This window comes from Mytilus californianus, unplaced genomic scaffold, assembly GCF_021869535.1.
Source record: "Mytilus californianus isolate M0D057914Y unplaced genomic scaffold, xbMytCali1.0.p SCAF_9, whole genome shotgun sequence".
NCBI classification, from domain to species: domain Eukaryota; kingdom Metazoa; phylum Mollusca; class Bivalvia; order Mytilida; family Mytilidae; genus Mytilus; species Mytilus californianus.
Window position 1 is genome coordinate 78832545 of NW_026262745.1, and position 15318 is coordinate 78847862.

A 15318-nucleotide genomic window follows, 5' to 3' on the forward strand; every position below is an offset into this window, starting at 1 on the left:
TTACTGGCTATGTGACCTAAACATACTCTTGACTTACAAATCAGTAAACAAAATACAAACATGACTACAATCAGGTGTGACATACAGGTAAATCAAAAGACATTTTAAAATAAATGACAAAAAAGTACATTTGGTAGAAAAATAGGTAAATGACTAACCCTTATCAATCATAATAATTGTGTAAAATGAGAAATAGAAAAAGAGAAGCAGAAATCTAGATACCAATTCCAAAATTAAGTGTCAGGGGCGGATCCAGGATTTTAGGTTAGGGGGGCACAAATTTAATTTTTTTGGAGGTAAAATTATTAAATATTCTTTATTAAGCTCAGGACAACCCATGCTTTGCAAATTTTAGGGGGGGCGCACACATGCCCGCCACGCCCCCGCCTGAATCTGCCCCTGAGTGTCTTTGATTTTAAAAGGATAGGAAAGGTTTACTCCTGGGATGCTTTGAATTAGCAACTCCTTATCCAGCCTAATTTATTTTAATACTTAGAGGAGTTATTTAAAAATGAGGGTCACATGAATCTACATTTTTCTGGTATAAAACTTGTAACTGTGAAGCTCTATCTCTTTACATATTGTTACATTGTGTGAGTATTGTGGCAGCATTCCCATGTTCTGTGTTTTATGTATATTTCATAAACCAGTTTAAACCAGACCATCATCAATGCAACTGCACACTTAAACTGTCTTTAAAAAACATAAGGAGAGTCATCAGAAATAAACATGCCTGAATTTTTTTTTTACACTATGATAATGCAAATTTGAATCATAAAAAATAAGAAGAGATGAAAGGTATTTGATACTAATGAGTTATTATGAGACATCAACCCAACAAAACAATAAAACCTAAAATCAAGGTACAGTGTTCAGCAGTAGATAACAACCAATGGCTCTCTCTGCGAGTCTATAAAAGTCATGAATACAGAGTTCCACAATTATGCTTGTCAGATACCAGAGTAAAAATTAGTTGGACAAGTAAATAAAAAAACAACACAATGGAGAGAAGTAAAATTAAGATTAACGTAAACATGTACACCACTTGAATAATGAAAAGTGTAATAACAACATGTCTATTGCCTTGAATGGAAGGTGTCAAAACTCAATTGATAAATGTAGGGCACACTGATTGACATAACATATACAAATATCATGTTAGTTTTGAAAAGATTTATTTTTTACCAGTCAAAATTATTTCAAGACGAAATTAAGAAACATGATTATGAATAAACAGAAATCAATGATTTTGCCAAGCAGAATGGTGTGATTAGAATTCTTTAGTCTCTCCTAAAAGCTATCAGATGCTGTTGTATTTTTCTGTTTACAATATCATCTGTGAAACACAAATAGTGTTGATCATCTGGAAAGTAAATTTAGGTTTTATCTTTTCATTCAATTTTATAATGCATGTTTCAATTACTCTCATTTTGATAAGGCTTGTTTAATGTTAAAATTGATGTAAAAGCCAAAACACCAAGAATTAAATACTGACAGTTTTAACTTTAACCACACATGTACAACACGATCAGGCCTTACAATAGGATAACTGTAAATAAGACATAGATCCCTTTTTTATCTTGGCTTACACTGTAGTTAAAATTATGAACCAAAGTAAGCAGCACAAAAATTTGTAATGGTTTTTCTATCCTTTTTTTCCCAAGAAAATTAACATAACTATCTACCTTTGAGACACCTATTGCCTGTAAATAGTTGGAAAGATAACTAAAATATTTTATCAAATAGAGGTTAAATTGAGCTCTTTCTTGGTGTAACCATTTTAAAAAAAGCAATCAGGATCCACCCCCTGATGGTTTATATTGGGAGTAATTGCTAACTGTTTACTTTGTTAACTTTGTCTCATTTACTGAGCCGACCATGCGAGACTTTCATGAATAGTAAAGGTTATCAAGACACCCCAGTAGTAGTTTTACTGACTGATTGTTCTTTTAAACATTAAATAGTACAAGTGTTTGTTCATTTTCTTATAATAAAAAATAACCAATGATTTTTTTTAAAAGTATTTTTTGAATCAGCGTAAAGAATACACTTGCTTTTTGCCAGTATTTTCAGTTCTTGTCAATCCCATGTTTAAATTTCTACATATACTGGGGTTCCGCAAAAACAAGGCTACATGCAAACAAACAAACTTTTTGAGGATCTAATTGCACGGCAGAACTAATTTTGATAGATCTTTCTACCCTTAATTCTAGCTGATGCTTTTTAGTCAGGAAATAAGATACAAGTTACTAAATCAATATTTTGCAGAGTTTCCATTCATTTTGTTTACAAGAGACTGACTGCCCTCTTTGATATGATTATGAAGTTGATTTATGGGATTGCATTTAAACAATTGTTTTCTTGTGTATTGTTCTATGAAAGGTTCATTATCTTCAAAAGAACATATTCTAGCTTTAAAAAAAAGGAGAAATGCATTAGGTCATAAAGAAATGCAATAAAGAGAGTAGTGACAGATTAAATGTAGAGAGCTTGTCAATGATTCCCATGAGTATGTTTTAATGTGATCATTCTAATGCATATAACTTGTTAACACTTTTCATTTTCCATATTTAACGACCTGTATGCAATTTGGTTTTGAAAGTTGATCATGTTCCTATCAAACTGAAATGTAATTAAACTTTTTTGACTTGTGATGGAAGTTTTTACGAAAAAAAAATTTTGGGGTCTTTGACAGTGGTTTCGTATTGTGTCCATAGCAGAATTTTTTTTAAGAACTTAGGCTAATGAATATTTGTAGTATCCATGTTAACTATTTTAAATTCATAGAACTTAAGAGGGGTTATAAATTTTAGATTGTCATTATTGATTGTTACACCTTTACTTAATGTGGAACAATAAATATTCTTATATTATTATTCTTATATTCTTGTCAATCTTGAACTTGCTAATCTTTTCATGAAATCCAGTTCTACCACAAATTCTGCTAAAAAATGTTAGAACAAGAAAGGGCAGATTTTCTTTCACCTCTGAAGGGATTTAATTTTTAAATCCTATCTGGCATATGAACAGCAATACATTAATACAGAAAGATTGACTTATTAACCTTGAATTTAACATGCTTAAGAACTGACTATTATATTTATCTTTATAAAAAGCATTTTCGACAACAGGATACTTCTGTTAATTATTTATAAAGTATATATTATGTAGGTAAAGTTGTTATGATTTTTATGTTGTAGTAGCCATGACCTTAATGTTTATTTACACATCTGACCAACATATCTACAGCTTGTCAAAATAAAGATTGTTAAATATCTACTCATCATCCACAACAATCAAAAGATATCAACATGATCAATACAATCAAAAGATATCAAAACAATCAAAAGATATCAAAACAATAATACAGATTCATTCTAAATAAATATCTATGCAAATCAAAAACATTATTCCAACTGTGTCATCATAATTAAATCTGTATTTCATATGAAGCAATACTGTTTTAAAGCAAGCAATTAACTTTAGAAATTTATTCAGATTAATTTTAGCATTTTACAAAGCAAGATAAGCTAATATTTATTGGGACTTTTAAAATGAGTTTAAAAGAAAATAAAATGCTTCGCTGGGCGCAGCTTGATACGACCGCAGAGGTCGAACCCTGAACAGTTGGGGCAAGTATGGACACAACATTCAAGCTTGATACAGCTCTGAATTTGGATTGTGATTAAATATTTGACACAGCATAGGTTTCTGACACAGAAAGAATGTGGTCTAAGAACTTCAATTTTTTTAATTTACCTATTATGGTCCAATGTCCAAAATCAAAATACATGGTTAGATTCAGCATATCAAAGAACCCCATATATTCAATTTTTGTTGAAATCAAACAAAGTTTAATTTTGGACCCCAACTTGGACAAACTTGAAAACTGGTCCCATAATCAAAAATCTAAACACATGTTTAGATTCAGCATATCAAAGTACCCGAAGAATTCAATTTTTGTTAAAATCAAACTAAGTTTAATTTTGGACCCTTTGGACCTTAATGTAGACAAATTTAAAAAACGGGACCCAAAATTAAAAATCTAAAAACACGGTTAGATTTGGCATATCAAAGAACCCCAATAATTCAATTTTTGATGAAATCAAACAAAGTTTAATTTTGGACCCTTTTGACCTCAATATGAACCAATTTGATAGCGGGCCCACAAATAAAAAATCTAAATACATGGTAAGATTCAGCATATCAAAGAACCCCATATATTCAATTTTTGTTGAAATCAAACAAAGTTTAATTTTGGACCCCAATTTGGACCAACTTGAAAACTGGGCCAAAAATCTAAAATCTAAATACATGTTTAGATTCAGCATATCAAAGAACCCCATATATTCAATTTTTGTTGAAATCAAACAAAGTTTAATTTTGGACCCCAACTTGGACCAACTTGAAAACTGGTCCCATAATCAAAAATCTAAACACATGTTTAGATTCAGCATATCAAAGAACCCCAAAAATTCAATTTTTGTTAAAATCAAACTAAGTTTAATTTTGGACCCTTTGGACCTTAATGTAGACCAATTCAAAAAACAGGACCCAAAATTAAAAATCTAAATACACGGTTAGATTTGGCATATCAAAGAACCCCAATAATTCAATTTTTGATGAAATCAAACAAAGTTTAATTGTGGACCCTTTTGACCTCAATATGAACCAATTTGATAGCGGGCCCACAAATAAAAAATCTAAATACATGGTTAGATTCAGCATATCAAAGAACCCCATATATTCATTTTTTGTTGAAATCAAACAAAGTTTAATTTTGGACCCCAATTTGGACCAACTTGAAAACTGGGCCAAAAATCTAAAATCTAAATACATGTTTAGATTCAGCATATCAAAGAACCCCATATATTCAATTTTTGTTGAAATCAAACAAAGTTTAATTTTGGACCCCAACTTGGACCAACTTGAAAACTGGGCCCATAATCAAAAATCTAAACACATGTTTAGATTCAGCATATCAAAGAACCCTAAGAATTCAATTTTTGTTAAAATCAAACTAAGTTTAATTTTGGACCCTTTGGACCTTAATGTAGACCAATTTAAAAAACGGGACCCAAAATTAAAAATCTAAATACACGGTTAGATTTGGCATATCAAAGAACCCCAATAATTCAATTTTTGATGAAATCAAACAAAGTTAAAATTTTGGACCCTTTGGACCTCAATGTGGACCAATTTAAAAACAGGGCCCAAAATCCAAAAACTTAATACACAGTTAGATTCAGCATATTAAAGAACCCCAAGAATTCAAGAATAAAACCCCATTGAAATTGATCAAGAAATAAGCAATTTATACGAAGTATCTTCTTTTGCACAATACTGTGCAATTGAATATTTCTTGCTATTGCGCAATACTGTACAATTGACAATTTCTTGCTATTGCGCAATATTGTGCTATTGGATATTTCTTGCTATTGCGCAATACTGTTAAATTGAAGATTTCTTGCTATTGCGCAATACTGTGCAATTGAAGATTTCTTGCTATTGTGCAATACTGTGCAATTGAAAATTTCTTGCTATTGCACAATACTTATTATATAATAATTTACACATCCTGTTTGGTGTGTATCTCCTACCATATCATTATTATTTGCTTTTAAATATAAATCAGAAATAACCAACTTAAAATGGAAAATTTTAAAAGAAAAAAAAAAGGAATAAAAAGAAAAAAAAAAAAAAAAAATCCCCCCCCCCCAATTTTTTGAACCCCCTTATGATTCATCACCCCCAAACTCAATCCCAGCCTTCCCTTTGTGGTATGGTACCTTGCAGTACAATTTCAGAGAGATCCATACACTTGAACACAAGTTATTGTCTGGAAACTAGAAAAATGCTTATTTTTGGCCCCTTTTTGGCCCCCAATTCCTAAACGTTTCGGGCAATTACCCCCAAACTCAATTCCAGCTTTCCCTTTGTGATATGGAACATTGTAGTACAATTTCAGAAATATCCAAACACTTACACACAAGTTATTGTCATGAAACTAGAAAAATGCTTCTTTTTTGCCCCTTTTTTGGCCCCTAATTCCTAAAATTTTGAGGCAATTACCCCCAAAATCAATTACAGCCTTCCCTTTGTGATATGGAACCTTGTGGTACAATGTCAGAGAGATCCATACACTTACAGACAAGTTATTGTCTGAAAGTTACAAAAATGCTTATTTTTGGCCCCTTTTTGGCCCCTAATTCCTTAACTGTTGGTACCATAACCCCCAAAATCAATCCCAACCTTCCTTTCGTGGTATTGAACCTTATGGTGAAATTTCATGGAGATCCATTCACTTAAACTAAAGTTAGAGTGCGAAAACCAATGTGTCTTCGGACGACGCCGGACGACGACGACGACGACGACGCCAACGTCATACCAATATACGACCAAAAAATTTTTAATTTTTGCGGTCGTATAAAAATAGTACTGACACAAATTTTTGGCTTCAAAGGAGAAGGTGGGGCAGACCTCCCTTAGGCAGCATGTGGATTTTCAGACATATTTAGTTTATCCAACCCATGGAAGACAAAATATTTAAAGGAGATGTGTTGCTCATGTAGACACACATTATTGTGATGATTTATGTAATGATAATTGCATGTGTTATTTATTTGAAGATCCAAAAAAAACATTTGAAAATTGACCAAAAACTATGATGATGGATGACAGTTCAACATCCAATGTCATATTAAAAGCATATTCAGAACGAGAACATGTTGATATACAAATATAAACTCTGCTTTGAAATAGACCGACATGTCCATTCAAATCTAATATCACATTCACAAAAAATATTGAAAACAAAATTATGCTTTCACACTTTAGAACTTGTTATTGTAGGGCAAGAGGTTGCCACAGGGGACAATCTAGAATTTTGGCCCACTCTGTGGCGTCTGTGTCCAATCCCACCATAGACGGATGGAAAAGACAAAATGCATGGGCTGTATATAAGACAGGGTATATTTACCAGTTCAAACTCTGGTTTATCTGTATGACTAGAACTACTACTATTGCTAAGAGGACCTTTACTCTCTGTCGACCGCAGGGGCCGCTTTCTGTCCCATTTATGGTCATCTTCATGGCTGTCTTTCCTGAAAGTAGAATCATGGAACTTCTGGACAAACATAATCAACCTAACACAAAAGTGTCTATGAATTTAGCAAATCTAGACTACAAGTGTTGTTATTATCTAAAGACTATGCAAATCAAACATGACCTAGGCAAACTAAGATGGAGATATAAACAGGTGCTTACAATATTCCCTTCTTAGTGACATTTGTAATACATTCTTTAAAATCAGGAATTTAATATAAAGTTGAAATAAAGTTAATTTTTTTGGTTAATGTTGAGTATTTGACCACCAATCTGGTTATGCTCCTACATTTAACATACAATGTAGTATACATAAAGCCTCTCTATTTATAGATATAATTTACTGTACAAATATTTCAGAGGTGTTTATCCCTATTCAGTCTATCAGTAGTATCAACCATTTTCGCAGTATTTTTCAGTAGTATCAACGGTAAGCGTAAACTTGCTAGGGGGGTCTGGTGGCATGCCCCATAAAAATTTTCAAAAATGAGATGCAAAATACAGAGAGCTTTTAGAGCTGCTCAATTTTTTTTTCATAATTGTAAACCACCTTTCGCTACATACTTTGAAAGATCGGTAAAAACAGACGATAAATTAGAGGTGTTCTGAATGCTTCTGAAATTTCTATCTCTATCATGTTTTATATGTGTTCTTTGGCACTTTGGTGAAAAAAAATTATTTCTGAAATGAACTGGAAACAGTACTTCTGTGAATAAAATCCATGATCTGAATTTTGCATTTAGATTCTGTGTAAAATACGGAAAATCTGTAGTGGTTAACACCTATGCTCTTTCATGAGATCATCTCTCATTTGTCTTGTGTAAGATTTTTTCAGGAAATTGTCAAGAAAAATGTTGAATATATACCTCTTTCAATCATCAGTTGTTGTCAATTTTTTACTGAATCTTGTCAGCAGTGATGTATACAATATGTATACTTACCTACTCAAATTAATGTATACATACCATTTGATATTATTAGCTTTTAAATAATCCAAATGAATACATCGTAAAATCCAAAATACACAAACAAATTAAACACTTACTATTGTTGTGCAATAGACAAAAGGTAACACTTACTCTAGTTGAGCAACACTCAAATAAGATTAAACACTTACTCTTGTTGAGCAGTTTCTGTTGATTTATTATTTGTCTTCGGCGTGATTTTTCGTCTTTTTGTGAACACTTTTTCAGGTGCATTTTCTTTGCGTTTAATGCTAATTTTGTCACTAGGTTTCCAACACTTTTCATTATGAGGTGAAGAAGAATAAGAAGACACATTTTTTGAACTATAATCCTCAATATGGACATTGGCCATTTCTGAGTCTGTATCTAAATCCATTTCCTGGGGTTCAGTATTGGCAGTTTCGTCATGAAACTTATGATCTGGTGATTTGATGATAGGATATGGTGAATTTTGCTTCAATTCCTCACACTTAATTCCTACTTTATCACGATATGGTGACTTTTTTATTCTGTTCTTTATCAAGTGTTCAACATTTTTAAAATTAAGACGGACCACTATTGAAGGTTTTCCATCATTGAATTTCAAAGCGTCTTTATTCACGGTTGTCTTTAAACATGGAGATTTTTGTGGAACTTTCTCAGGTTCCTGATGTATTGGCGATAAGGGAGTATGTTTGGTACCAACAGAATCGATGATATCTTGTAAATTTAATTCCATATTATTATTATTCCGAGGTCCATCATTCTCATCCTCATCATCACTACTTACAGGTCCGATAATACTTCCGGACCCTGAACTCAATCTCTTGGACGATAATCTCCCTGATGTTGGTTTGTTGGGTGATGATAATCTCCCTGATATTGGTTTGTTGGGTGACGATAATCTCCCTAATGTTGGTTTATTGGGTGATGATAATCTCCCTAATGTTGGTTTGTTGGAATCAGCAAAATTTAAGCACTTAGCAACACCACTGTCACTTTGTGGCATTAAAGACACTTTTTTCTGCGGTGTATTCACAACATCAATTTCACTATCACTATTGTCACTGTGTAAACTAATTTTTTTACTAGGTGCTATCCCGTTCACCAACGATGGTTTTAATGGTGAGGACTCTGCAGGGGAGTGAATAGACTGTGGACTGCTATCACCATTACTACTACTAGTGTCAGAATGAAGCTGCTGGTTTGGTGATTTTTCAATACTGTTTGTTGGACTTTTATGGATGAATTCTAGGCAGATTTTATCAAGCAGTTCTTTATTGTCATCGCTATGGTCAGATACTATAGGAGAGGGTTTTGGACATTTATCACCAGGAAGAAAGTTCTCTAACTTCCATGATGTAGAATTTGAAGACTGAAATGTAATAAAATATAAACTTTTTACACACTTCACTTGTATAAAATTGAGAATGGAAATGGGGAATATGTCAAAGAGACAACAACCCGACCAAAGAGCAGACATCAACCGAAGGCACTATGCATTACATTTAACTCATGACTGAAAAAAACATCCAAGTTCATTATCGATCTAGGACTTTCCAAGCTGTTTGAAATGTGTAAACAAAACAAGTGCCTGTTGGCTATATTATTATTTATATTAAATATCAAAATTCCTAATCTTTAGTTTTCTGATCAACAACAAAATTGCATTTTTCTTTATCGGAAATTAAATCAGGTCTATTAATTTCTACTCTCACAACCATATAAATTGTGGGGTTATGACCTATACTACTTGTCTATTCTAACTTACCTTGTCATGTGCAGGAGATTTTGATGGAGATTTGACCCTGTCTACCCTAACTTGAACCTTTTCCTCTTCCTCATCATCATCTGAATTCGAAGATGAATTACTGTCATCAGAACTGCTGTCTGAATCATTCCCTGATTCACTGCTAGAACTGTCAGAGGACATTGGTGACCTGCAAAACAAACAGAAAACATTTTAACAAAAGATCAAAATCATTACTGATTAGCTGCGTAAACTGTCAAAAGGCACTGGTGATCCACAATAACATATGTCTGAATCATAATTGATTCACTACTTAAACTGTCAAAAGGCTCTGTTGATCCACAATAACATATGTTTGAATAATAATTGATTCACTACTTAAACTGTCAAAAGTCTCTGGTGATCCACAATAACATATGTGGGAATCATTACTGATTCACTGCCTGAACTGACAAAGGGCTCTGGTGATCCACAATAACATGTATCTGAATCATTACTTATCTACAGCTTGAACTGTCAAAGGGTACTGGTGATCAACAAAACATATGTCTGGATCTTTAAGGATTTAATGCTAAGCCTGTCAAATGGCATTGGTGATCCCCAAAACTTTTTTCTGAATCAACACTGATTCACTGCTAGTTTTTTTTCAAAAGACAATGGTGCTCTACAAAAACATTTCTTATTCATTAGAGATGGTCCAAGAACGAGGATATTGGTGATCTACAAAAGTCATCTGACAAAAAAAGTGTGTGAAATGTAACATAAGTAATGTAGATACACTACATTAATGTTCATTTGTATGTTGTCATTCATATTTACTCTATTTATAGTTCTCCCTTTTATTCAAACATTATGCAATGATGATTGATCAATCTAGAAATCATCCTTAGATTCTCTTCAGCAGTCTGTTATGCTATCAATACTCAATACAGGTTTCACATCTATGAGAAAGAATAGCTTGTCAACAAATTTGATTTTAAATGAGATATTTCAATCATTTTTTTTAATTTCTGATTGTCACACCCCAGGTAATCATGTTACTGTGTGTCTCCTGTACAAGAAAGTCAAACAACAAAGGACACCAGGGTAAAATCATGTTAATGTGTGTCTCATGTACAAAACAGACAAACAAAACAACAAAGGACACAAGGGTAAAATCATGTTACTGTGTGTCTCCTGTACAAAACAAACAAAACAACAAAGGACACCATGGTAAAATCAGTCAAATAAGTATGTCAAAGTAATTTGGTAGAAAGAAGTGTCTATTATGCATAATATTTTATTCAAACTGAGCCTTTGTTCCTTCTGAAATAACTAGTAGTATGCCTCTTCTTATTATTCTGACAATATAAGCCATAAATTAATGCATATTTTTAAATTATTAAAGGTTTGATTCCTTGCAATATTGTATAGAATATATTCACTTCCCAAGCTCTTTAAATTATAACATGTTCATATCTACCTAGCTCTCCTACTAACAAACATATTTTGTATATGGGCCTCAAAAATCATAAACAAGATGATTTCAGACAAACAAATATCTACAGACCTTCAATTCAATGTTCCACATTCTGTTATCGCTCACTTTTGTAAAAAAAAAAAAGTCTAACATGTGGTCCTTGTTAAAAACTGTGGTCAATTTTTATAAAATAGATGAAAACTAGAAAATCCAACCAACCATTAAATAAATTATATTCTGAATTCAACACATACAAAACAACTTCATGTAACATAAATAAAAACACCTGTGAAGGAAAAAACCAACATCTGCATACATTTGAGCGATTATGTAACACCAAAAACAAGCATGATCAGCTAATTTACTAATACATTAAAGATATCATTAAGATCCTTGACATGTATATGTATTCATTAAAGTTACAGACAGTTAATAAATATTTATGCCTTATCAACACATCCTATTGACTACCATAAACATAAGATATCTTTGCTGCAAGTTTTAAATATATAAGATTAAATTGATTGGCCGACTGATTGATTGATGGAGCTTATGTCCAACAGCAAATATTACATGCATCTTTAGAACAATTTTACTCTGTACTAGACTAACGACTTTTGACATGCTATCTGGAACTGCATTAGTCTGCAGGAAATTTTGTCACTCTAATGAGAGGACTTAAATGCTGCATACTTAGCTGTCGAGCATCAATACCTTATTATAAGTCTGATTTCATCAAGTCACAATTGATCCTCACACACTAGAGGCTAGACTGCTACTACATAGTTGTTGATATAATAATTGTAATAAAGTGCAGATAAAGAACAAAATATCACACCAAAGATTTAAAGGTCGTAAGGTCATTATCGGTAGTATAAAATCAATATATCCAATAGACTGAATTAGAACATTATTGTAACATATGGCAGATTTCTCATATCAAATTCTAAAACAGCTAATAATTACTTTTTCTCATTCTACTAAAATACCTGATACCTTTGAAAAATTGTCAGCCATATAGTATTTCTTAATGAAACCAGAATGCTGATATTTCACATCAAATGGTTCAAAGACTACACTTTCTCATAGCAACAGACAACATCACTGAAGGTACAAGACACTGACCTCTAACAGTATTTACTGCAAAAATACATTAAGTGGTCAACAACCTTTCTCCTATGTTAAAAAAGTACAGTATATCTCTGACATTAAAGAATGATAATCTTTCACAGAGATTGTCCCAAATGCTCCCATTTATAAGAACAGTTTATTGGTTATTCTCAATTACATTAGTATTACAGAAATGACAGCCCATTCACCATTCTTTCCTAACCAATGTTTTGCCTATTTCCAATGATAATACAATCACCTGGGTGGTCTTGTGCTCTCTTGGGGAAACTTTACTAAATACTTCAAAATGGTATTTGTATCTTCTCTAAAAGCATGCAGAATTTTAAGATTAAGTTAAGTTAGCTCAAACAAAAGTTACAACCCCTAGAAACAATGATAGTATTCCAAAAGCATGGAAATCATATAATTTATATTGGCTTGGGGAACAGAATAATGCGTCTGAGTAGGATTGCCATGTCTTATTGCAGACTTAATTTATGAGGTGGCAGTTTAAAAATCCTACTCAGTGTGCAAGTTTATTACAAACATCATATTTCTAAATATGAATGTAATATTTGCTGCTGGACTTTTGAGTAGCACGATCAATCAATCATTTATACAATGGAAAACAAAAGCAGGACCACAAGTCAGATAAAAGTTAGAAATACACCCATATACCATCTAACTTCAATACAAAGCACAATATATACCACACATTTTGATGGCAAGTGCATCCTGTCCAAAAACAAGTTACCTATCAACTGTCACAATAGTTTAGGTAATTTACTTACAAGTAACTTACTACCCTACATATTGTAAATTATACATAACTCCCACTTAGGACTTTGGATTAAGCATAATATTTATATTTGTAGTTTATAAAGAAAAGCCAAGTCTTCTATAATCTGAATATTGATAATTATTTGGTACAATCAATCATTTAACTCTATAAATTTGATACCAAGGCTATTTATACATTTATACACAAAGCCTTTATCCTATAGACTGGGATCAGGGTAAGTTATAGTGTAACCAAGTACATTAAGAATTTTAAATTTTAATCTGGCTATCTTTACCTATAGTCTATATGATGATAAACATCTTCTTTACACTTTCTCTACAAGTTTTGTTTACAAATCATCACAGACTTTTGTTTACTATTATTGAAACAGACAACCAATCAGCTGAACGTGAGAATTCATTGTAATACCACCCACAGAGACTTCTTTTTCTTCTTCTATTTTTTTAACCCCACTTAAAGAACCGAATAATTCAAAAATTAACAATACAACAATTCACTGTACAATCAAATCCAGCTGGCCTATATGTTGGTGGCTGGTTGATGTGTATCTTATTTTGGAAATTGCCCATTCTGCACCAATTTAGCAATATCATAAGCAACATTTTATAATGGGGACACCATGGAGGATGGTTAAATGATTTTTTCCTGACCATTGTTTATCAGGACTTTATTTTTAGTGCATTTTATTGCAATTTAAAGTATTGGAGGTTATTTTCTAGGTGTTAATGGTTATCAGAAATGAACAAACTAAATTCAATTTTAAGAAAAAAGAACTATTTGTCCTATATTGAAGATGAATTTACATTACTGTATATCAAATAACAGTAATATGATATACTATCAAAGACTTGCTCCTATTAAAGTCTCCTATAACACATAGCATACAGAAAAGTACATTGACTTCTCCATACAGAATAAAGATGTGAATCACAAAATATGTCTAAGCATTCAAATGCAGGAAACTTTTATAAAGAAGAATTTAAATCTTTTAAAATTTGGCAAAAAAATACACTTACAAGAAATAAAATCTACTACAAATGTGATCTAATTGAATCAAAGATTGATGCTTTTTACTTGATACCATTACTGCATCAGAATAATACTTTGATGTTATGTAATTCTAACCAACTTACTGTAAATATCATTGAATTTTCTTTGCATTATTACTCAAGAGTTGTTATTGAACTACATTGTACTAAAGTAATTTACATTTGAGTATACCTGAAAACCCTTGGTAAGGATGAACTTTTCCGTGAAAAAATTGTTTTCAGAAATTATTTTTTTTTATCAAGGAAATGTTGAAAACACTGATCAACACCTACTTTAAATGCATTTCAAATAAATATCACATTTACTATCAATCAGATTAGATAATACTAATACTAATTAGTTAATAGATAAACCAATTTAGCCTTGAAAACTGAAAGTGCTTTTTTTGGATTATATAATTAAAATAAGTGTAGGAAAAAAGATCAGATTCATTTACAAAATCCTGTGACTTTTTTTACACTAATTAACACCCACATCTCACAGAATTATGACAAAAAATGGCAAAAGTACTTTGGGATTACGAATCATCAATATACAGAGCCGTACTGAGCGTAAAATTTACTTGTACATTGGTTTAAAATTCCCGTAACTGTTAAAATCACCAATTAAGTCAATTCTGTAATAAATTCATTGCCATAGAACTATCAGAAAATCTGGCATCATAATGTTACAATGAATCAATAACAAAGTCCAAAGCTATAAAATGCCGTTCCTTCATTTCCATTATTATCCTCACTGTGTTCAACATGCAGAACAACTTCATATAATTAAAGTCTAGTCTTTCAATTGCCTATGATAAACTTTCAAAACACATTTCCGAAGCCAATAATTGACATGGTCCAACAATGTAAAAGATTAACTAGAAGAACATCCCCTTTTTCTGTCTAATGAATAAAGGGGAAAAATATTTGGTATTAGTCAGCAAGACAGCAACAAAAACAACTAAATAAATCAAAACAGAAGACTAGAGGTTATCTATTTAGCAGTTATAAATAAAGTCTTGTTTTCACATACAATTGTCAATTATCCCAGATGACAATATGGTTTTCAAAAGAAAAATTTGTAAGGGTTCCACGGAACCCAGTGTCTCGCCTACTTT

At 31.9% G+C, this 15318-nt stretch overlaps 1 protein-coding gene across 1 annotated transcript in view; it reads right to left on the bottom strand.

Moving 5' to 3' along the window:
• The window catches only part of LOC127716383 (AF4/FMR2 family member 1-like), an 87333-nt gene that overhangs the window by 19865 nt on the left and 52150 nt on the right, over positions 1–15318 (bottom strand). Inside the window, exons 10-12 of the mRNA XM_052222567.1 lie at positions 9820–9988; positions 8222–9423; positions 6980–7103 (exon numbers count right to left, since the gene is read on the bottom strand). Coding sequence (XP_052078527.1) covers positions 6980–7103; positions 8222–9423; positions 9820–9988 — 1495 coding nt within the window. The remainder of the gene's footprint in view (positions 1–6979; positions 7104–8221; positions 9424–9819; positions 9989–15318) is intronic.